Source organism: Azolla caroliniana, unplaced genomic scaffold, assembly GCF_043228905.1.
Source record: "Azolla caroliniana isolate FFs.n. ecotype wild unplaced genomic scaffold, voAzoCaro1.0.p SCAF_3, whole genome shotgun sequence".
In the NCBI taxonomy this organism is placed as follows: Eukaryota; Viridiplantae; Streptophyta; class Polypodiopsida; order Salviniales; family Salviniaceae; genus Azolla; species Azolla caroliniana.
This window is the reverse complement of record NW_028230438.1, coordinates 18,418,048-18,441,981: the sequence shown is the minus strand read 5'-3', so window position 1 is coordinate 18,441,981 and position 23,934 is coordinate 18,418,048. Positions and strand designations below refer to the sequence as shown.

General features: G+C 36.0%; 2 protein-coding genes across 2 annotated transcripts; one reads left to right on the top strand and one right to left on the bottom strand.

The window, feature by feature from the left end:
* The first annotated feature begins 682 nt into the window (after window positions 1-682).
* Window positions 683-7,001, top strand: LOC147866387 (uncharacterized). The gene is made up of 8 exons (XM_087316829.1): window positions 683-826; window positions 1,247-1,349; window positions 2,784-2,888; window positions 2,966-3,051; window positions 5,237-5,475; window positions 5,707-5,896; window positions 6,142-6,322; window positions 6,496-7,001. The coding sequence occupies exons 1-8, from the start codon at window positions 771-773 to the stop codon at window positions 6,802-6,804; spliced, it is 1,269 nt and encodes a 422-aa protein (XP_087172955.1). The 5' UTR covers window positions 683-770; the 3' UTR covers window positions 6,805-7,001.
* A 2,997-nt stretch (window positions 7,002-9,998) lies between these two features.
* Window positions 9,999-21,614, bottom strand: LOC147866386 (NEP1-interacting protein 1-like). Its single transcript, XM_087316830.1, has 4 exons — window positions 21,220-21,614; window positions 20,377-20,537; window positions 10,471-10,620; window positions 9,999-10,291 (listed from the first exon to the last, which is right to left on the bottom strand). Exons 1-4 carry the CDS (start codon window positions 21,353-21,355, stop codon window positions 10,169-10,171), a joined length of 570 nt encoding a protein of 189 aa, XP_087172956.1. The 5' UTR covers window positions 21,356-21,614; the 3' UTR covers window positions 9,999-10,168.
* Between the last annotated feature and the right edge of the window lie 2,320 nt (window positions 21,615-23,934).

Here is a 23,934-nt window from a genome sequence, read left to right as displayed (position 1 = left end):
GTTCTAAGCATTGATACAAATATTGTCGAGTTAATGAGTGTAACCCTCAAAGAAAAGCCAACGATTCATTTCAGATGCTAAGGTTAATTCTCTATCGACTCACGCATACAAGAGCTACACGGTTCTGTCATGTTGTAATCCTCAAAGAAAAGCCCACTATATTCAAATGCTGAGATTAATTCTCCATTGACGTAGGCCTACGAGAAAAACGCCGTCCAATTCGGAGGCTTTTATAGTTGTCGAAGACAAGGATTCGGGTCTAACGTTGAAATAAGAACCAGTGATTGAAAAAGATTGGAAATAAGTAGCCACCAACGGCAACGATTCTTGACAAAATATGAATTAGTGATTGAAAAAAAAACCCTGCAGCGGAAGGGGAGAGGAAATCTGCTCCTTGCTCTTGATGTGGTCTCGTTATAATTCTCCGGACATCGCAAATGTCCAGGTTGTCTCTGGGATTGGCCAAAGCCCATCCATCACATTGAAGATAACCAAACAGTAGGGCCATTTGTTGGGCGAATCAAATATAAGACCCGAAGGCTTTGGGCATTAATACATATTTTGTTAGGAGTCTATATCCATTTTTTCTTTTAATCTTCTTCTTCTGAAGAAGAAGAATGATGATGATCTAGAGAAAGAACAGAGCACCGGGATCCGAAAACCTCCTTAACATTATAACGACGGTCGAAAGAACAGAGCGACTGGATCCTAGCCTTGTCAACTAATCAGTAATCAAAGGAGTAAATGATCAGGATTGAGAACAGTCAGCAATGGGGAACAATCTGCAGAGTCGATCTTCAACTCCCGAGTTCTTGCAGGCTTCTAGGTCATATATATGTATACACATCACACACATATATATTAATACGTAACTGTATACCTAAATATTTACACATAAATCAATAAATGTGTATATACGTACACGTATCTATGTGTGTGTGTGTGTTTATAGCTGTATGTGTACATGTATGTATAAGTATGTAGATGTGTATATGCATATATGAATTCATATGAGTGTTATATATGGGGTATGTGTATTTGTATGTGTATGTATATGGGTATGTGCATGTGTATATGTACATACATGCATCCATCCATCCATCCATCCATACATACATACATCCATACAAACATACATACATACCCACATACATACATATATTCATTCTTCTATATGTGTGTATATATAGAGATATGTAATATCTTTCTTCTATGTGTATTTTATGATGTGTTTTTTGTTTTCCAGGAGGTTTTCTGAGTCTGAGATCCAAGACCTGAGGGCTCTGTTCGTGTCTCTAGGGTCTCAGTCAAGAAGTGATGGAGAGTTTATCAGTGCATCTGTTTTTCAGGTTGTTTCTTTTATATGTTTCATATATATCATAATGTGTAGGAATTCCATTGATACGTATCCAAATTGTATGCATAATATATGCATATATCTATATTTGTGTGTATGTAGATACTCATTGCTAAAAAGAGTGTGTAGAGATATGGATGGAGTGTGAAGAGATAGACAGATGGAGGCTTGGATAGATTAATATATAAATAGATAAATGATTGATTGATTGAAGGATTGATGGAGACACTGATGGATAAATAGATATACGAACAGATATATGGTTTCATAAATTGATAGACAGATATATGAATAGAATGATCGTTTTTAATTAATATCTTGAGGTGAAGAATGAGTTCATGACGTATGAGACAGAGGGAAACATTTACATGTACCATAATTGAATGAGAGAGGTTGTCTAGTGAGCAAAAACACCTACAGACTTATGCGTCTCATGTGTACTATTTATATTGACCATAACTACTAATTCTGATTATTTCCTTACGTGTAAAAACAAATTCTTAAAAGAAATAGTAGAATAAAACTAAATTAAGACTGTACTCACTTCACTTCCTTGTGTATCATTCACCGGAAACAAGGTAACATGAATGATGATTCAGAAACGCCATTTTGATGAACAAAGATCAATCCTCATCTGATTGCATATAATTTAAATCATAGCAAAATATCAACATGGGCATACGAAGATGACAATTTTGAGAGAAGTCTTAAGTAAATTCAAATAATAAACGCCACAACGAAGAAGTTAATTTGTGAATCTCTCCGAATAAATTATAAGCACTTAGAAAAGGAAATTGGTAGCATAGGAAACATGTTTCAAACTGCTTTGGAAATGGCAATACTGTTAACTTAAAATGTTTCTGAACTACATGGGACTTTTTAGCATGTATTTTCTTCTTTGTATTTGCATTTACCACACTTGGTAAACTCCTTTATGACATACCAAAACTCCATAAAAAATGGGTTTTAAGTTTTGTGCAACTTCAACCAATTCTTCACACTTGAGAGATGGAAGTGGAAATGAAATTATTTCATAATGTAAAAACCCCATGTATCCAACGGTATACACATTTAGAAGGCGGGATGGTTAAGCTGATATAATGCTAACTCTAAAACTGGAAACCTTAAGCCAACATTCGAAACCTGGTCTATGATTTTTCTCATTATCTTTTGTTATTAGTTGTTAATCATAAATAGATTTGCTGAAGTATAAATCATGTAGCAAATTGCTTTTCAAGGTTTATCCATTTATTTATGTATATTTGATTGGCAAAGGCTTTTTACCTCAAAAGGAATTTGTCTGTATTTCTCTTTGACATGTTGTACTTGCTTTTTTAAGCTTAAACTCAATGCCTTGTTTGTTGACTGTTCATATGTTTGCAATTTCAGTTAGGGCTCTCTCATTTTTTGATGTGTTTGTACATAGGCTTATTATGGAATACATGGATCACTTGGATCTAGGCTTTTTGACTTGGTATCTGGTTCCAGAAAAGATGGAAAACTTTATTATGAAGACCTAGTTACTGCAAAGGTTAGTGGTAGATCTTATACATATTCTTCTTTAGGAAGCATGTAATTAAAACCATTAAAATGGTCTTGAACATTCAGGCAATCTATGAGAAGGGTTCTCCAGATGAAGTGGAAAACTTTATATATCAATTTGTGGATTTACTAGGTGATGGCTTAGTGCAAAGGTGTGTAGAAAATTCTTTTCTTATAAGTATTGTTTAGCAATTTAACCATTTAGAAATATATTCTTGCAACTTCATCTAATTTGTATTTTATTTGTTACATCAAAGTGGCTTCATTAACATCAAGAAAATAGTTGGAATGTTTCTACTCAAGATCAAACAAAATAAAATAAAAAGGTCAGAGTTGTGGAGGTATGGATGTATATGCAAGGAGGAACTGTATTAACATAAAAGAAATACATTTTGAATGTGGCCATTGAAAACCACTGGGGATGCTGTATTAAAACCACAAAAGCAGTGCCTAATAGGTAACTTTTGAGACAATCTTTAGCTGCTTGTATCCATATCTGATTGGGATTTCTTCCCCTTGAATTTCTTTTCATGATTCAATAATGCCTGTTGAAGAGTGCACCAATGTTAACATTCTCACTTTTCGATATAGCCAATTATCATCCCCAAGTAGTCAACTCATCCCCACGTGTACTCTTAGAGTGCACATTTGGTGATAGCACCCCAAGTTGAGTAGCTATTGTGCAACACGATCGTATGGGTTGATGAGATGTCAATGTAGGAAACTGTAGATGAGTCGAGCAGAATGTATTCTGAAAATAGGGAAGTAGTGTAATGGAATTGGCAAGTCAAGTCGACTAGAAGAATATTCTCTGTTGGCAGGTTAAGATGTACTTAGTCTTGAAGAATGTGTCATTGACTCTAAGATAAGTACTATCTAACACTAGCTTGTGTCTAGGTCATAGTAAATGACAATTTGGTTTACTGAAAAGGAATATCCAGAGTCCAGACTACGATCAACTAACTTTCACATTTAATGTGATAATAAGACCAAACACAATATAAATGTCCACCTTCTTTCTCTTACACTCCGATGTTGTGACCATTATCTGTGTCAACTAACTCTATAGTCAACCAATTCAGATCCCATATAAGCTCTAAGGTGTAAGCGCATGGGAAGATTACCACTGTGAGCTGCTCTCATACGTAAGGGAAAATTTGTATTTATACATCTCTATGAGTGCAACTGTATATGTCTATCTAATCGATTCTCAATATTTCTAATCCTCACTAGATATTTCGAATATGATAGTGTGATGATCTCACTGCATTGTTCTAAAGTCAAACACTAGTTAGTTTTCGGAAGTGAGTACTCTCAACTCTAAGGTGTAAGTGCATGGGAAGATTACCACTGTGAGCTGCTCTCATATGTAAGGGAAAATTTGTATTTATACATCTCTATGAGTGCAACTGTATATGTCTATCTAATCAATTCTCCATATTTCTAATCCTCACTAGATATTTCGAATATGATAGTGTGATGATCTCACTGCATTGTTCTAAAGTCAAACACTAGTTAGTTTTCGGAAGTGCTTACTCTCAACGATGATTGACAAGACAAAATAGGGCTTTTATGAAGGTCCTGAGGGAAGAAGATTGGAATTATAGGTGTTCGTACCATTACAACATTTTTTTGAGTTCTCTAGGACCTCCGAAATTGTTTATGGCTGTGTCTTCATGCTTACATGGTGTGATATGCAATGATTATGTTCCTCAGAAGAGAAATTTAATTTTGTGTCTAGGGGATTTGTTGTGTTAGTTTGGTTATAAATCACAAATGGCCAATCCTCTTCATTATTTTTAAGGGAAGGTTGGGGTTCAATTATGTCACCGAGGAGGATCCATGGCTATGCTGTGAGATAACATTTTTCATCCAGGGACCAATTTATTACCTTACAGAGATGACAAAACCTCAATAATAATAGGTTCTTGTTTTTAATGGGCATACTACACCGCTTTCACATATAAAATATAAGGCACATATGCCATAGCTATCTATTCACTTAGCTAAGAGGAATGTGAACTAATTTTTTAGCTATCCAAGGAGATGTTAGGATTACCTCTCACAAGCTTGCAATCATAATGGTGACATTTTTGGTATAACCAATGTTGCTGGTTCTAATAAATGAAGACGGACACTTGTACCTGCATTTATTGTATCCATGTGATGTCAGCGTGCTAAAACTGATTAAGGCACAAAAGATGTGTTATTCTTATTCAGAGGTGATATTGTCCTTCAGTCAGCTTGAGAATTTTAGCGAGTGTGTCATTAAAGCATGAGGCCCTTCAAAATCTGGTTAAAACTCTCCCTCTGATAAACATCATGTATAAATTTCAGGACTGAAGCTGAATCAGTGGTTCTTTCGATTCTACAAACAGTGATGGGCCCCGGTGAGGCTGTTCCTGGTGCAAGCTTGCCAGACAATATTATACAAGCTTTTGTTAACACAGCACCTTTTTCTATTAGAAATGACGGGGATGAGGAGTGCATGTCCACTGAAGATTTTCACACATGGTGCTTACTTGTACCCTCCATCAAAAAGTTCCTCTCCAGCCTTATGGCTCAACCCTCTCCTGGTAAGCTGTTTTTCTTCATAATTTTCTGTATTTGGAAAACATTTTCTTTTCTCTTTTACTTTAAGAAGAGAATGCCTTTTTTCGTGTAATAAAAGAATATTTTTTTCTCGGGAAGGTGAACTTTTTATTAACTCTAGCAAAGGTGATGTGTTCTCTTTTCTTTTCTTTAGGGATGGCTTCTTTTTTTGTGTTGTTTTTAACAGCTCTACGTCTTTTATGACTAATTTGCAGAGCAGAATGTGCTGGGTCGTCTAGTTCCTAAACTATCAAAGGTTCCGGAAAATATAAAGCTAGTTTTGAGGAAAGAGTTTGCATGGCACATCTCAGGGGCTCTTCAACAACAGGACACAGAAGAGTGGATCCTTCTTTACCACAGTTCTCTCCATGGATTGAGTTTCAACACATTTCTCACTCAATTATCGTATGTTACGCAATAATCACATAAGCCAAACTTATCTCTCTCTCTCTCTGATATATATATATATATACATATACATAATCTTTTTAGTGTCTATACTCGTCCCTGTAATGGGAATACGAGATATATGTATGTATGTAAGTGGCCATGCAATGGGTGTGTGAGAAACTTGTGGGATCTTATGTGTGTTTGTGATTATGGAAATATGCATGTATATGCTTATTGTTGGTCTTTAAGTGTGGAAACAGCTTTGTAGGATCAAGCATTCTCCTAATAAAGGATGAGGAGGGATGTATATTTGGTGGCTTTGCAAGTAACTCGTGGGATCGCCATCCTGATTTCTTTGGAGATCTCAAGTCCTTTTTGTTTAGCCTTCAGCCCCGGACAGCCATTTATCGAGCTTCCGGTAGTAATAATAATGTACAATGGGTAAGTGAAAATGATTAGTCAAATTTTTCATTAAATTATCTAAATTTCTATTTCATTGAACTAACATAATGCTGAGTCTCATTTTCTTCATTAGAGGTTGTAATGTATATTTTTTCACTAGATAAGATAGTCTAATTGTTTTTATAGTAATGGTAGTTTCATCTCTTCTATAGTGTGCATCCAATTATACGTCACAAAGCATACCAAATGGCCTTGGTTTTGGAGGACAAAAAAACCACTTTGGTATATTCATTCCAGCGAGCTTCGATAAAGGGTACACATACCCATCTGTGACATTCAATAACCCACTTCTTTCGAAAAAGTCAGAGTTCAGTATTGATGTTATAGAATGTTGGGGAATAGTCTCAGAAAGCGATAGTGATTGTAAGAAAACTAGCACCCATGGAGGAACGATACTTCAACGCTTTAAAGAAGATCGAAACATGCTTAATATGGTGGGCATTGCAAATGCAAGCGATTAGATTTTTTATTTGACCACTATCTTGTTACGAATTTTTGTTGAAAGAAATTCCTTTGTGAATAAATAAATAGACTTGTAATGAGTTTTTTTATTAAAGTGTAATGATCATGCAAAATAGAATCATACTAAGATATCATCCTGATTGCAATCTGTGGATTCTCATGGTAATGATTCAAACTTTTTCAACTTTTGTACAAATGATTGTCGTTCCAATTTATTCTATATAAATAAAACTGCCCAATTATATAGAGGGAGGGAGATGGGAGAATATTTAAAATATTAAGAACTACATATCTATCATAATCTGATTGTAACCATTACCGTTGTTCCAACCCTAACTACATATCAGTCAGAATTTGATTTTGACTATCAACGTAGATATGATATATGTGATTCTAACGCTAACTATATATCAACCAGAATATGATTTTGACCATCAATGCATACATGCAGTATGTGATTTGAAACCTAACTATGTTAGAATGTGTTTCTAACCTTATGGACATACAATATATGTATTTGCATATCTGAGTCTAAACCTAAAAGGAAACATATGTTTGTTAACCATCATTGCATATTTGTTAGCATCTCATGCTAACCAAAACCATGCTTATGTGTGTACCTTAAATGTATGAATATTTGACTATCCGTAAATCATTCAAAAATCTTACATGTTAGATTGTGATTTGCATGATATCTTGGTGTGTGACTCTAATGACATTGCCCTAATCAGCAAGAAAACAAAATTTATCAGGAGTTTGTTTAAAAGATAAATAAATAAAACCATAGATATATTGATAACTACTTAGATGAAGAGGTAATTGAGGCCCTAATGTAAACTGGTTGTATGGAAATACCTTGATTTTTGTATTTTCTAGTTGATGCTAGAACTTTTTGTATTTGCATGGGCAATGCTCAATGTGTTTGAAGTTTGATGCCATACTAGGGATGATGAGGGAGTGTATTGACATTAAAGGTCCAAACATGAATGTACAATACCCTATGTAACTCCGTGTGCCCTAGAACTTTTTGTATTTGCATGGGCAATGCTCAATGTGTTTGAAGTTTGATGCCATACTAGGGATGATGAGGGAGTGTATTGACATTAAAGGTCCAAACATGAATGTACAATACCCTATGTAACTCTGTGTGCCCTAGAACTTTTTGTATTTGCATGGGCAATGCTCAATGTGTTTGAAGTTTGATGCCATACTAGGGATGATGAGGGAGTGTATTGACATTAAAGGTCCAAACATGAATGTACGATACCCTATGTAACTCCGTGTGCCCTAGAACTTTTTGTATTTGCATGGGCAATGCTCAATGTGTTTGAAGTTTGATGCCATACTAGGGATGATGAGGGAGTGTATTGACATTAAAGGTCCAAACATGAATGTACAATACCCTATGTAACTCTGTGTGCCCTAGAACTTTTTGTATTTGCATGGGCAATGCTCAATGTGTTTGAAGTTTGATGCCATACTAGGGATGATGAGGGAGTGTATTGACATTAAAGGTCCAAACATGAATGTACGATACCCTATGTAACTCTGTGTGCCCTAGAACTTTTTGTATTTGCATGGGCAATGCTCAATTTGTTTGAAGTTTGATGCCATACTAGGGATCATGAGGGAGTGTATTGACATTAAAGGTCCAAACATGAATGTACAATACCCTATGTAACTCTGTGTGCCCAAATTTGAAAATGTGGACATTCCAATATTTTACCCCACATACCAAATGATATGTACCTTTAAAACCCACACAGTAAAGAAACAACTAAAACAATATATCTAGTTAGCTATTTTGCCTTCTTAGCTACATGTTCGCTATAATAATGTTTTGATTCCCATGCCTTCACCCAAGTAAAATATATCCTTTACATCATTCCATAAGGCCATGCCAAAACTATAATAGTGTTTCCATTCCCATGCTTTCACCCAAGTAAAATATCTTTTATAATATTCCATAAGGCAACGCCAAAATAAGTTCATTAATGTCTTTTTTCTTTCTTTCAAAGATTTTCCTCATTAGTATTAAGAAAAACATGTGAATGCTTGGTAGTCTCCTGCGCTTCATGGCAAAAGTCACATTGTCGAAGATCGGGTGTTATATTCCCTTTCAATGAGTTCCATTAATGTCTTTTTATCTAAAGGAATATCACAATCCAAAAGGCAAAAACATGCCATTTATCTTTGAGATAGGATCTCCTTGTCATAACCTTCAAATCTTGTTGGTCATCATTCTCACATAGTTCGTATCTCCAAAACCTGATTGAAAATTCTTGATATAAACATCAAAGTCTTTAATCAAACATGAATTCTTTTCTAGTAACGATACCAACTATGCTAGTGTTTTTCTTGTCAATAAGGTTCCAACCAACTTAACTTGAGTTGCATCCATTCGATGTTAGTTAGCTAGCATATGAACCACAAAATGCATTGCTTTTAGGAATACTTGAAACTAGGATCAAGGACCATTGAAATTTTGGAGAACATGTATGCTCTTAACTCGTGTTCTTCTATTATTACACTTCTTTGTTTTGAATGATGAAATGATGGAATTGTATTAGGCGAAATAATGATTGTAACACTTGTGATGAGTGTCTATACAAAACTTGGCGTTAAGCCATATTTGTTCTAATCACAAATGTATCCTTTCGTGAAGAGGTGTCTCTTCGTGTTTGTGACTTTTGACATTGTGTTAACTGACTCCAAGAGTTGGCGAAGTGGTATCATGTGATATGTCGGTATCTATGCCCCAAAAAACACCTTGTTGCACCTTTATGATACTTCTATTAACTTTTCCCTATAAATTTGACATATTTGTATTTACATTGAAAAAATGGGTTCAAATACACCTTTCTCCATTTAAGCTTGGAGTATTTCAACTCTCATGCCCAATTATAATTAAAGAATGCTATGTAAATAAAAGAGAGAGAGAGAGATGCAAATATTGAACACACAAAGATAAGACCCTACTACCAAAATTGATAAAAATGTAGGATCGTGAATAGGCAAGTTGTTTGGAATATCATTTTTTCATGGAGAAAGGTTTGTTTGAAATAAGATTAAAACTTATTTTCTACATTTCCATAAGCATTCCAATGACATATAGTTAACTACTTGCACTTGCATACAAATAAAAGACATGTAGATGTGAAAACACTTAACAAACTCTTGGAATGACACAATTGCCATGATTGATTAGCAATTTATCTATACAACTTGAATAAGGAAACACGGTTACAAAATGTTTGAGGCCTTAGTTTCCCTTTAATCAAATACTCTTTTTATATTTAACATGTTGATGGGAAATATGTTTTACTCAAGACAAAATAAACGTTCTACTTTTATTTGCTCATATTAATAACAATATCTACAAATGGGACAAGTGGCATTCGTGATAAGCCATTGATCTACACAGTTGGAATGGAAAATATGGTTACAAAATGGTAAGGCCTTGGCAATGTCTCCAATCTTTAATTCCTGGCCAATCAAATCAAAGTATTATGTATCAATGGTGATATATAAACATGTATCTAGACACACACATACGAATATGTATATCTCTATGCACATAATATGTATGTACAAAACAAAACACACACACACACTTAGAGAGAAGTTGTTTTACTCATAAAAATGAAAAAACATCATAACTTTACCTCAAGACATATACAACAACCCGAGGGTCTTTTTGTGAGGCTCCCCTTTTCATGTAGTGCAATTTCGTACTTTGAAAACCCTTCCAACAACTCTTGAGGGGTATCGTTAATGCATAGTAGCCTCTCATATATATCATTTCTCACGTTCAACTATACACAATTCATGTATTATTTCTCTTTCTCTTTGGTAATTAATCTCTCTCTCTCTCTCTCTCTCTCTCTCTCTCTCTCTCTCCATTCCTATTAGTAATGCATTTCATGCATGTACAATATGTCAAGCATTATTATCAATTGTGGCATTGCTTCCTTGTCATGTATCTTTAGGCAATGCCACCTTATTCTATATACATTATAAACTATTTGACATGCTCTCCTATCGAGGACAAAGTTTATCATCATTGAATTTGCTAGATATTTCTTTTGGCTCCTTAATGCAGAACCATTTAGGTCTAACGAATTTGTGTACATTCTCCCTCTTTGATGTTTGTCATGGATTTCGGATATAGTGGTACATAGTTTCTATATTTGAATTGCTAGGCATGGTCATTTGCTACTGAATTCAAAGTAGTATAATGAATCGTCATTCCCATGATCCATATTTTTTTTATTGCTCCCCAAAACATGGTTGAATTAGGAGAGTCATAGAGTAATTAGAATATCTGGTTTCTTAAAAGATGTATATGAGATAATTTGTCTTGAAATAGAAGTGTTGGGGAGCTATGTCGGTAAAATGAGCATTGAAGCCACAAGGGAACATGTTGGTGATAATGTTCCACTTTTAAATACTCAAGTTTGTTATTGTTGAACACTTAATACTCTCTTAACATAAACTTTGGGGTAGTCAATTGCTAACCACCATAGTAAAAGTTGCATTGCAATATGCTATGCCGATTGAGGTGTTTGTGTCTTTATGGATCTTCCATTGGGACATAGGGGAATGTGCCAAGTTTGAATTAACTGTATGCCAAATCTTGGCTTCATAACTTTTCGAAGAATTTTATTTAATTGACAAAAAGCCAAATCATGGCATTCAAAATTTTGCAAAGAAGGTTTCAGATATATCTCAGATGTTTAAATATGGTTTCTTATTATGTGGCCCTTTTATACTATGGGTAGAACAAGAGCTATAGATAGATCTATTATTCACTCACAAAATATAAATGCTTTCATTGCAGAATGTATATAATATGTTGAAGAGTTGTGAATGTGCAGTAACAATGCACATTATCCAATTGTGTATGATGGTGGGATTTAGCACACGATGTTAAATGGCAATCCCATCTTGAATTAGGTTTCTTTGAAGTGTTTTTAAGGCTATTTGGGTTGTTATTGTTAAAGTTGCATTTTGGATTATGATATAAAGCTCAATGACTGTTAATGTGTTATGCCCCTTTATCTAATCATTCAATTAGGGTTTGACTAATGTATGAATTGGGGTCCATGGTAGAATTAAAAATATGAGGACTGAGTTTTGTTTGGATGGTCTTTGTGAAATGAGCTAAGAGCATCTCAAGGCGCCACTCAACCACACATACATAGAGATAGATATAGGGGGAGACATGGAGACAATTGCAATGGGAGGAGCAGAGGCAGCGATAGGGAGATTTACAATATTTATTTTTTGGGTACTTTGCATCACACCTCTGCATTAATAAAAGCATGATGGCCCTTTATCCCCAACACTTTCTAGAGTATCACATTAGACAAATAGGCCAAGGGGCAAATGATGTGGCACCTAGAGGAGGTCATGTTTGACTACCTTAGGAATAGGGGTCTATGGTAAACTTGGGAGTTTGAAAGATGAATGTCCTATATATCACTTATTTTTACAACACCTTATAATTAGAGGTATGATCTTGCCATAAAGATCGTGAGGATTGGAGTTGAAGGATCAACAAAATAAAAACATCGAAGTTTGTAATAAAAATCCTAACATGGGAATTAACATTTCTCTACTCATACTCAACACGAAAATAAATTTAAAAAATGTGATACTAGTACTCTTTTCTCTATTTTATTTCCCTATAGTTATAACTTTATAAGTCGACATTTTCATTTACCATGAGATTGATTTATTTGCCTTAGTTCCCCCACCAAGAGGGGTGTTAAGGAGTTTACACACTAGAAGTCCAATATCATGTTACATACCTTTCATGTTATGTTGGGATGTTACAAATGTGACCGATGTTTAGGTACTTTAAAAATATATATCTATAGGATTTGCAAAGAAAGAAAAGGAAAGAATGTGATAGCATATGGATAGTGTCACATACATGTTCTATAGGAAATATCATCTCTTGAATAAACTCTCCGGATAGAAAATCTTGCATACGATCATTCTACAAAAACAAAAAATGTTACAAATTAATTAGCTTTGCTATGCTATCAATTGAAATTGCAATAATTCGAAAAGTGGGTCCCCCCCACAGTTCAAACAGTGGGTCCCTCTCCTAGTCTGAAAAGTGAGAACCCCCCAACCACAGTTCGAGTAGTTGGGCCCCCACCCTCGTAAACCAAAAAGAAAAAGAAAAGAAGAAGCTTGACTACTACCCCCCCAAACACATTGGAAGACTTCGTCAATCATGGAAACCTCGAACATCGCCACTATCGAACACATAACACAAACAGACCCCTCGATCAATAACGGAAAAATGCAAGATAAAAACAACTATAATAACAAGGGTCCTGTTCAGATTATTTTCAATAACAAAGAAATGCTTCTACTTGAGCAAGAGATAGAGCGCCTTGAGCGAATAACGGTCATATGCCGCGTGATGGGATCACGACCAAACAGAGGATTGTTGGGAGATATGCTGCAAGCTAAATTTCATTCACAAATAGGTGGTATAAAAAAAGTTCAACCGCTTGGTAAAGGCTTCTATCACATCATACTAGAGGACAAGGATTCCACAACGAACCTCATAGCAATATCTCCATGCTAGGTTCGGAACACATGGTTGTTCATGCGTAAATGGACACATGGTTTTAACCTAGAGAAAGCTGTGCAACAGGATGATTCTATGAAAAAGGTAACAACGTTGTTTCTGGGATTATCCTTAGAATACATGTTACTTCCTACTATTGGAAACTCCTTGGGTATGATGTTGGACAAGGAACTAACGCTAACGGATAGGCTAAAGACAAGAAGTTTTTTAAACATGAACTCGATACATTGTATCGAGTTCATGTCAAAAAGTTAGCTTTTCAACATGAACACGATACAATGTATCGAGTTCGTGTTGAAAAATTAGAGTTCTCAACACAAACTCGATACAATGTATGAGTTCGTATTGAAAAGCTAACTTGTTTAAAGCTTTTTTTTGGGATTTTTTAAAAAAATTGCTTTTTTTTTCTATTTATTTTGGTTTTTTTTTTTTGAGCTTTAATAAATGATGAAAAAACCAGAGTTTTCATCACAAGTCGATACAATGTATCGAATTCATGTTTAAAATTATTCTTTTTCCATAAAAATTTAGAAAAAAATAAAAAAAAATTAGAAAAAATTACTTTAAACATGAACTCAATACATTGTATCGATTTGTGATGAAAAATCTGGTTTTTATATGAACTCAAGCTCAACTTATTATTAATATTTTTTTTTAAATCCGGTAAAAAAAACTTTGAACATGAATTCAATACGTTGTATAGAATTATGATCAAAACTCTGTTTTTTTCATCAACTCGATACAACATATTGAGTTCATGTTTAAAAATCTTCTTGTTTTTTTAAAAAATGAACTTGAATCGTATTAAAATCTTTGTTTTCAGAAGAGAAAAAGATGCATATCGATAGTGCAAAGAAGTATGTTGCATAACAAGATACCTTATGGTGAACATGTGCATCATTGATTAACAAAAAACCATTAATAATTGTGTTGATGGTAATTGAACCTTGCAAATGTCATTTACATGGTCTATAAAGTATTCTCGTGGTTCTCAATTACCACTTCAAGCACTTAATGTTGATCTTTATAGTTTGGCTCATCTACAACAGAGAAACATTTATGTGGAACAAAGGATGACAACGCGAGCATAACTCAGGTGACAAGGAAACTTGCAAGAACTCAAGGTGGGGATATTAATAACTACACATGTAGATGGCCATGAGCTAGGGAACCAATTCTGCATTGGTAAAGTTTTGGACGTGATGATGCATTAAACCTTTGTAACACATCTATCATTGACATTAGTTAGGTGGATATCATTGTGTATGACTTTACACTAACAAAAGTTGGATGTTTAAGGACAACAACTATATACATAATAAACGAGATATTACCAAGTCTAGAAGATATCTCAGATTGAAGGTGAACAAGATTTACTGCACACAATTTGGAGACACCATTTGGTGAAGACAATGATTTGATTGGTACATTTGAAAATGAGGAGGAAGAGTCACAATTGTATATTATCTATAGCAGTGATTCTCATGAAAAGAATGATGATATTTATGCAAATAGTTCCCAAATGAATTTGTTGTGCAACTATGTGTAACAAATTTAGACAACATTTTATCGAATGAAATAAAAATGTTCATTGTTTTGAAATCCGTTGCTTTTGATTTCGTTAAGATCTAAAAACTTATTAATTGTCATTTTTCTTTAAAAATACACAAAGTTACTTTTCGTATTTGACCAAAATTTGGCATTTTTCAATTTTACCAAATGGTGAAATTTTCAACTTTTTCATCAAGTTTTAGAGAACATGTGATACCAGTATCAAGGTGTTTTGTGAAATGGCAAAAAAAATACCAAAATCAAACGGAATATTCCTTATCCTTCCACTTGTGCACGGTCCTTCCACTTGTGAACGCGAACGTGTTGGCAGGTGAAAGGGGGCCCCCCTTTTTTCGAATATCCCGATCTATACCACAGGGATGCCCACTAGCTCCATCCTTATTTCTATTATACGCCAAAGCACTCTCTTGCTTTCTTAACTTGCGGCATCTCAACCTACGTGGTCTTCCCGTACCTCATTCTCACCAAAGCATCCTGGATATACATTTTTGCAGATGACACAACGCTCTACCTGCAAGGGGACTTGGAAAACCTCCAAAAGCTAGAAAGTGGGTTAGCCATATTTTGCAAGAGCTCCAATGGCATGATCAATTAGCACAAATCCTGTGCAATATGGCTTTCTCATGAAACACATCCTGCGTGGCACCCACATCCCGCTTTCAAATGGATCAATCAAGGAGGAGCACCAAATATTTGGGTTTCCAAATACCGTCGGAGACTATGATTGCACCCATTGGAGTTCGACAAAAGTTGGTACTACTCGCAACAACATGGTATAGTCTATCATGTTGGACAATCTCCAAGGAAAGTATACATCAAATTCAACGACTGGTACGCAACTACATTTGGTCTGGTAAGGCAGTTCATGTAACTCGCACCAAGGTGGCGTGGCCTACACTCACGACACCTAAGTCGAGAGGGGGATTGGGTCTAATTGATCCCCTTTCACAATCAAAAGCCTTACTTGCCAAATTTGTGGTGCGAGGACTCCAACTAGGAAATGACTGTTGGAAAATGCTACTACGGTTACTTTTCGCTTACTTTAGGCCATGCAAAAGGGTCAATTGGGCCCCCCAAACGGGATGGATTCTAAACATGGATCTCAAACCTAGTTTCTCCCGCCAATTGGAGGATAGATTCAGTGCATCCATGTGGAAGGCATGGTGTGACATTAAACAAGGGCTCAAGTGCGATCAACCGAGTTCTGAACCTACATGGCCCAGTCAACGTATCCTATGGAACCCATGTATCAAGGATGAATCTAGTCAACTACTGGGATCACGTAAGGGGTTGTCATGGGGATACATTGCAGAAGGTCATGGAAAAAGTATAGAATGTTGGAGACAGTTTATGTCACTAGTAACTACTACTACAATATCAAGCCAACATACTCCATGAAATCAAGGGCGGCTGGACTATGAGAGAAGGGATCTTTGATCCTAAGAGGTAGGGAAACACCAGATAGGATCGAAGGCTCTGAATTGCGAGACACTAAGACACCAACACAGAATAACGCAATTCGAGTACTCGCGCATACTGGTCATAAATGGATTGTAGATCTTGATCCGATCAAAGTACAACCAGATTGACACATATGTTTTGCAATGGACATGGCGTGATCCTTATGTGGGGCAAGGAAGCAAACCCATCCATTTCTTCCAATTCACAACTAGATTGGGTCACCACATTCTAACTGCTCAAACCGCTCGAGAGCCGGCTGCTGCAAAGGTTTGGCACACATTTCAAGTTCCTCACACAATTATCACCAAGTTTTGGTAGAAAATCTGGAAATAAAAACACGCGAGGCGAATTACCATGTTCCAATGAATATTAATACATAAGTCACTACCGGTGGGAGCATGGCAACGTGGGAACCTTAACTCTCCTAATTGTGTAGAGTGCCCAAATGCAGTAGAATCAATAGGACACGCTCTGTGGGACAACCCAGCGTCCCATCGAATATGGCGGGGGGTTGGCCGCTTGTTGCAATTATGACAGGTGCAAGGCTCAATCAAGTGGGGAAATATATGTTGTCTATCATGGCAGAACCCAGTTGGTAGATACGAGCATCAAGAGGAGGGGATGACTTTGGTGATAAAAGCACAAGAGGTTTTTTTCTCCACCAACAGCAATGTCCACTCAACTCCTCTTAATGACTAATCTCAAGTTGTGGTGGAATTGGTTAGCTCAATAGCTCTTTGGATTTTATGGAAACAATAGTATAGATGGGTCTTCTCCAACCAAACCCCGCATCCAACAAGGTTACTGCAAGAGATATGGAGTGAAATTGTAGCCACTCTAAAGAGCCAATATAATGGCCTCAAGGGTGGCTCCGATGGAGTTGAAAGACAACGAATAGCCTTCATCCAACAATGGTCGTCCTCTCCCTTTCTTGAGTCAATGGGCATCCACATAAGATGGAACTATCGCGTCCCTATGGGGATTTGTACATAATAGTCTCATTTGTAAAATTTTATAACTAATGGAAGTAGTTTTTTGGGGAAAAAAGAAAAAAGAAAAAGGTAACATTTGTTGAAACAAATTAAATAACAAACAATCCATTGGTGAAAAAGGAGATCCTAGTTGTTCATTTTGTTTATATTGTGGGAATAGTGTTCATGTGGTGAATTAGTTGTAGAAATATGAGACTAATCAATAAAGTAACAAATAGGGGATTAGATGATAAGGGTGGTGAAAGGGACCAAAGTCATATTAACTAGTGATAGAAGGAAGATGTATTAACTAGATGGTAGTGCTCATGCAATGAAATTGAGATATATGTGTTTTGTTGTAAGTAGGTTGCACATAAGTTGAGATAAATAGATATCGTTTTAAAGTGTATGTGTGTACGTGCGTGCATGTGCGTGTGTGAGAGAGAGGCAAATCACCTTACTTGGCTACAAATTAGATCTTTCTTCCCCATTGGATTAAATCTAGGTATATATCCATATATATATATATATATATATGGTATATACATGGAGAGAGAAAGAGGAACCAGTTCTTGTTTTATCTCTTATTCCAAGAAAAATTCTTTTATATTGGTTCAATATTACATCAAGGATAGAGGACATAAACATGGATTCATAAAAAGAGTAATATTTGCATATAAATATGGAAACATTAATATGTCCCACAATTAGTTGGGGACACTAATATGGAAACAATGGCTCCAAACAAGAGTAATATTGTGCTAGAATATAGTAGTTTTAAGTGAAGAATTGGGGAGCTCCATAAGGCCTAAGAGTGTTGAGGAAACTCATGGGAAAAGGGATATGTGTTGATGTAATAGATGTAGATGATGGTTAGAACCATGATTCTAATTGGACTCATTTATGGGCTCAAAACAATGCAAAGAGAATGAGAATGAACCAAAATAATGTATTGATGAGGATGTGCATGACATGGAATTGGATGCCAAATCAACATTGCAGTCTTTCGACAAATTCTATGATCCTGGGGTTTTGCTATTTTCTATTGGCAAACTCCAATTCATAATTGAATTAAACAATAGTTAAACACAATTACATCACTAAATTCAATTGAGAATATATATATATATATATATATATATAGGTCAATAGGATCTTACGATGTGTCTATGTCATGAATATGAAAGTGCATTGTTGAATAAAGTTCTTGTGTTATTTCATAAACAGTTGTTGTAGGTAATGCCTTTTTGAATAACAATATTCCCTTTTTGAAACATCCAGTCTTGAATCTTGTGATCTGCGTCTAGAGGGGGCATAGGTACTAAGGAAAGTACTAATTCTATGACTTGATTCCATATAACTCGATGATGTCGCCCAAGACTATAACAACATGTCATGTTTCATTGACGCCTAATAGGTGACCTTGATCATTTACCACATAAAATGAAGAGGCAAGAATTGAGAATTAGGGAACTCTCTACACCTCAAAAGCTTACTTCGTAGTGCTATATTCCCAAAATCACTAGTTGAACAGTAACCTAGAAAAGCTTACTTTTTAGCAAAGAAGGGGCTGAAATCAATTGTAGACGAGTCTATAATTATTAATCAATAGACCAAATAAAAGTAAATGAAAGGTGAATAGATTGGATAGAAGAACCTGATCCTCCCGACCATGCCTAAGCTATGATCAAGACATAGTCATATTTATATGTCTTCCTAGGCCCCTTGAATAGATGTGCTTTTCTAAAAGACTCTCCATTTATTGCTTATCTAGATCATAATTGTGCATGTACTATCAGTACTTCTAGCCATTCACATTAGTCCCTTTGTAACATTAGTGGATGTAACCTTTACGTGTGTTTTGTGAATTTTAATGACCTACCCTCACCTATATTATCTGTGCATAACAATATTTGAGGCATTGGTAAGGCAAGCATTTTGGAGAGACATTGGAATGTCTGCTATTGTGGTGGTTATAGATGATGGGACATCATCATGAGTAGGTGACGAAGATGCGCTACTTTGAAGTTCTGGGTTTATGGATAAGGGAAATGAATCAATTGATTTTGTAAACCAAAACATAGGTATTAAGAACAAGGGCAAACAAACACTTGATTAGCCTAATAAATATTGGCATGATCGGCAATGATTTGGTTTGAATTAATAGAACCATGGCTTAACAACTTAATAGTTTGTATATCTCTTGAATTGTTTGGTTCAAGCTTGAGAATGCATCAAATGCTTTCAATTGCAACAATTTTGCAGGTTTAAGATTTTGTGGTTCAGTTAGGTTGAGTTTTAAGTTTTAAAATGTTTCGAGTTTGAGTTTCTGAAGCAAATTGAATTGTTGCCAATTATTATGAGAAACTACCCGATTGATTCTTAAGCCGAAGGTGATGGAAATGAATCAAATAAATAGTTAGCCACCAAAAGATAAGAAAAAAGTTTGGTCATGTAAGAGTCTATGACAAAACTAATTGGTGATGAAAATGAATCACCTTCAAGAAGCTAGCTAGTGTGATAGTCCATACAAAACTAGTGAGTGCGTTAGTTCGCTTGAAAGTTACTAGTGCGGTAATATGATTTTAACTAACTTGTGTTGATAGTCCAAATGAAATTGAACCAATAAACTATATAACCATTTGTTGACGGGATGAGAGTATCGAGCGATAGACGGCATGATTCTAACTCATGGTAGATGATATGATAACAACTAATGTTGGGTTCAGTTCAAGTGATGAGTGGTGAAGTACACGAAAATCGTAATGTGGGATAAGCCAAGGTGGAACTAATGAGTGGTAGAGTACAATGTAGAGAACCCATATGAGTGGTAGTCCACATGAAACTTAGTCTATATAATGGAACAAGAGGCAAAATGGAACAAGATTGAAATCAAACTAGTTAGAGTTAGAGTGATGGAGATTATAAGGAGAGCATTAAAATGGAGTGAGACTAACCATTGTTGTGAATGTAGTTGATGAGATGAGCTTCAAGTGGTACGAGAGCCCGATGGCAAATACGGTTCCTGCATACGCGCCTTGACCTGCCCGAAAAACCACATTACTCTCCGACCCGTCCGAATAACAGGCCCCCGCGATAACCCCGATAAAAAACCCCGCTACCCATGGAAACACAAAAACAACAACAACAATCGAATGAGAGATCGGTCCGGTCCCAATTCAATAATTCCATTCCCGATAATGATTGGATATATAACATTAGTTTGCGGCCCGAATGATTGGATTTTTTAACATTAGGGGGTCGATATTTCGGGGGTCATAGTATACTCTGAACAGAAATCGGATAATTTGGATACATAAATTGTATTTTGGATTCTTGAATTGGGAATGAAATCCCCAATAAATCCCGAGTTCAGCATGGATCGAATCAGAATCCGAATTCGGGTTTCAAGATTACTAGATTTTTTATTTTTTTTCGGGGGGCAAGAGTTGAATGAGAATTAGTTTGGGTCTCCAAAAGAAAAATGAAATGGGAATTGGATTCTGAATTTTAAAACAGAATGGGATTAGATGGAATGGCAATTCCCAATTTACAACAGAACGGGATTCATTAGGTCGGTATTCAATTAGATTGCATTGGCTCAGATCAAACACAATAGATTCAGATTCAGATCTATTCATTCAGTTTGAACACATTAGAATTGGATCCGAATTAATAATGAACCCAATCAAATTGTGGTGTGGTGTGTCTGAATTAAAGCCAATAGGGATGGGGTGTAAAGTCTATATATATATTGAACAAAATCTTTGATCTTTTGTGCTAGAGACTGGTTCCCCTACCTAAGGCAAAAAGAGCAGCCATAGCTGTTGAAGTAATCTGAAGGAGGTGTTTGGGGAAGAAGATGAGCCTATGGAGGCTTCTGCTAATGTATGGTTTCTCCAATGGCAGGCATGGAGCCCCAGTATTAGAGGTCATTGGAGCGAGATCAAGATGAAGGACGTGGCTGTTGGCGATGGCGAACAACCAGAAAGGCGATGATTGAGCTATGTAGTATACATGGAAGAAGATGCAAGAAACAGAAAACAGAAAACAGAAAACAGAAAACAGAAAGATTGAACGATGGACAGACTAAATCTCCATCTGAAATTAGAATAGAATTGTGTCTGGATGGTGATGATGCTATTTGTATGTATCCAGAATTTGGATTTACCCTTTGCAAAATGGAAGTGCTAAATTTTGAGCCATGCTCTGAGTTTTAGGACATGTGATTTTGCACCACTAAACTTAGAGAAGCTTTTTTCTAGGGTTTTCAGCCACGCAAACCAGAGCAAACCCTATAATCAATTCTGTGGGGAGGGTGGGTTTTTAAAAAGTTTTCAAATGAACATGATCACTGATTGTGAAGAAAGTGGTTTGTCTTCATCTCATCAATTATTGTAATGTATGATTGGTTGACTTTAATATATCTTAATGTCATGTGTTGACGTATAATTGAAGAGAGAGAGAGACAAAGATATGGTGGAAATGGACAAACACCCTTTTTTGATGTATCTTTTTGCCCCCCATATCCATTTCCTTTGTTATTTAGCTCATTTCGAAGCTTGCATAGACAGCTTTCTAAAGAATAATTGTACCTGTCTCATTTAGTGGTTTCTCTAGAAAATTATGCGCGAAATTGTCATTAAGTTGTATGCATCTCACGATCACTTGTTTTGTTTCCCGTCTCCAACAAAATTACTTGTAACTGAGCTCTATCATATTATTTGTCAGATGGATGCTAGCGTTGTCATGAATGATGAATATGGATGCATCTTTGAATTCCTTTAAGGATTCATGCATGGTTGAGTTAGTAGTGACTCCAAGAGGGGATGGTAAAAGACAATGAAGTATTGGAGATGATAATTGTAATGATATGCCTTATGCTAATGCAATTCGACAAGATGATATTGAGCCATACGACATAATGCTCAACTTGCTTTAGTGTCAGCCGAGGAGTGGAGATCCATTAGAATGCAGTTGGCCGAAAACGTCTATTTCAGCACGGCAAAGGAGACATAGACATTCCCTTTGTGGGAGAAAATTCAAGCCATATACGAGAAAAAGTCCTCCTCATCAAAGATCATACTGATTCGACAATTATTCAATATGAAGATGAGAGAGAAGGATCGGCTACCTTCCACATCAACACCTTTAGTCGGGTGTTGTCTGAGCCCTCCTCTCAAGGGATTAATTTTGAAGAAAAAGTTAAAGCCCTTGCCCTCTTTTTGAGCTTGCTGGCAAGTTGGGAGGTATTCTGTACAACATTCACCAATAGCTATCCAGATCTCAATTTGGATGAGGCAATCAGATAAGTTCTCATTGAGGACATTTGGTGAAAATCGATGGGCCTCACCATCGACGAATTGGCAGAAGCCCACTACTCAATTAATCTGATTGGGTGAACCAGCCAAAAGAAATGATCGAAGCACCAGTCGACCGAAAAGGAGGGACGATCGACAAAGGTTAAAATCATGGAATGGTCGGTCAAATGTCTTCTACAAGTGGAAGGTTCGCGTTCACAAGTGGAAGGATCGCGCATAAATGGAAGGATAAGGAATATTCCGTTTGATTTTAGTACTTTTTCAGTGATATTACAAAACACATTGATACCACTATCATACATTCTCAAATATACTATGAAAAAGGTTTAAAATCCACCATTTTCGTGATTTAAAAAAAGAAGAAGAAGGAGGAATCTCAAAACGTTTAGGGTTTAATTTATTTCACAAACTTTACAACCAATGTTTTTTATAAGAAGCAATATTCATAGGAATCAAATGAATTCAAAACACATGCTTTTATATTACTTGATTTGTTACAAGTGGAAGGTAGTTACACTCAATAGCTAGAAATACATTCATGATCACTCCTTTACGGAGAATCACTACTATAACTAATATACAATGAGGATTCTTCCTCGTCATCCTTGGATGTACCAATCAATGCATTATCTTCATCATAAACCAAATGGTATGACTCTAGATTATATGCAACAGATCTCGTTTGCCTTCGACTCATGCCACCTTGTAGACCTGGTAATTTTTCTTTTATTATATCTATTGTTGACTTCCTTAAATGTCCAACTTTTGTAAGCATGAAGTCGTACACGATGATATCCATATTAGAGATATCAAGGGTCGAGGTGCTACGAATGTTTCACTTCCTCTTCCTACCTCCCCTTGTGGTTGGGCATTCAATCATCTCCAATGTATACTTACCCGTAAAAGCATTTTCACTTCTAGTGTTTTCTATTTCATGCATTAGCACTTCTAGAATTTTACCAATCCAAAATTGGTGGCCATGTGTGTTCTCATCAACAGGTGTTGCAATCAACATCCCCGCCGCGAGCTCTTGCAAATTGCCTTGCCATCTAGCTTCACCTGCTTTGGTCATCCTTGGTCCCACATAAATGTCTCTTTGTTGTGGATGGACCAAACTGTCATTAATCGCATTTGTTGGTTGCTCCGGAGTTTTATTTACATGATCATGTTGTAGCGACCATGTGAATGGCGTTT

Excerpts from the sequence above, each read along its gene's own strand:
- LOC147866387 (XM_087316829.1), top strand. The coding sequence starts at position 771 with ATGGGGAACAATCTGCAGAGTCGATCTTCAACTCCCGAGTTCTTGCAG. Across the intron at positions 5,476-5,706 it reads TATGGCTCAACCCTCTCCTG|AGCAGAATGTGCTGGGTCGT; the intron begins GTAAGCTGTTTT and ends ACTAATTTGCAG. Across the intron at positions 6,323-6,495 it reads GTAATAATAATGTACAATGG|TGTGCATCCAATTATACGTC; the intron begins GTAAGTGAAAAT and ends TCTCTTCTATAG.
- LOC147866386 (XM_087316830.1), bottom strand. The coding sequence starts at position 21,355 with ATGACCTCTAATACTGGGGCTCCATGCCTGCCATTGGAGAAACCATAC. Across the intron at positions 10,621-20,376 it reads CAACTACATTCACAACAATG|TTGAACGTGAGAAATGATAT; the intron begins GTTAGTCTCACT and ends AATTGTGTATAG. Across the intron at positions 10,292-10,470 it reads GTTGTTGTATATGTCTTGAG|GAATTAAAGATTGGAGACAT; the intron begins GTAAAGTTATGA and ends TTGATTGGCCAG.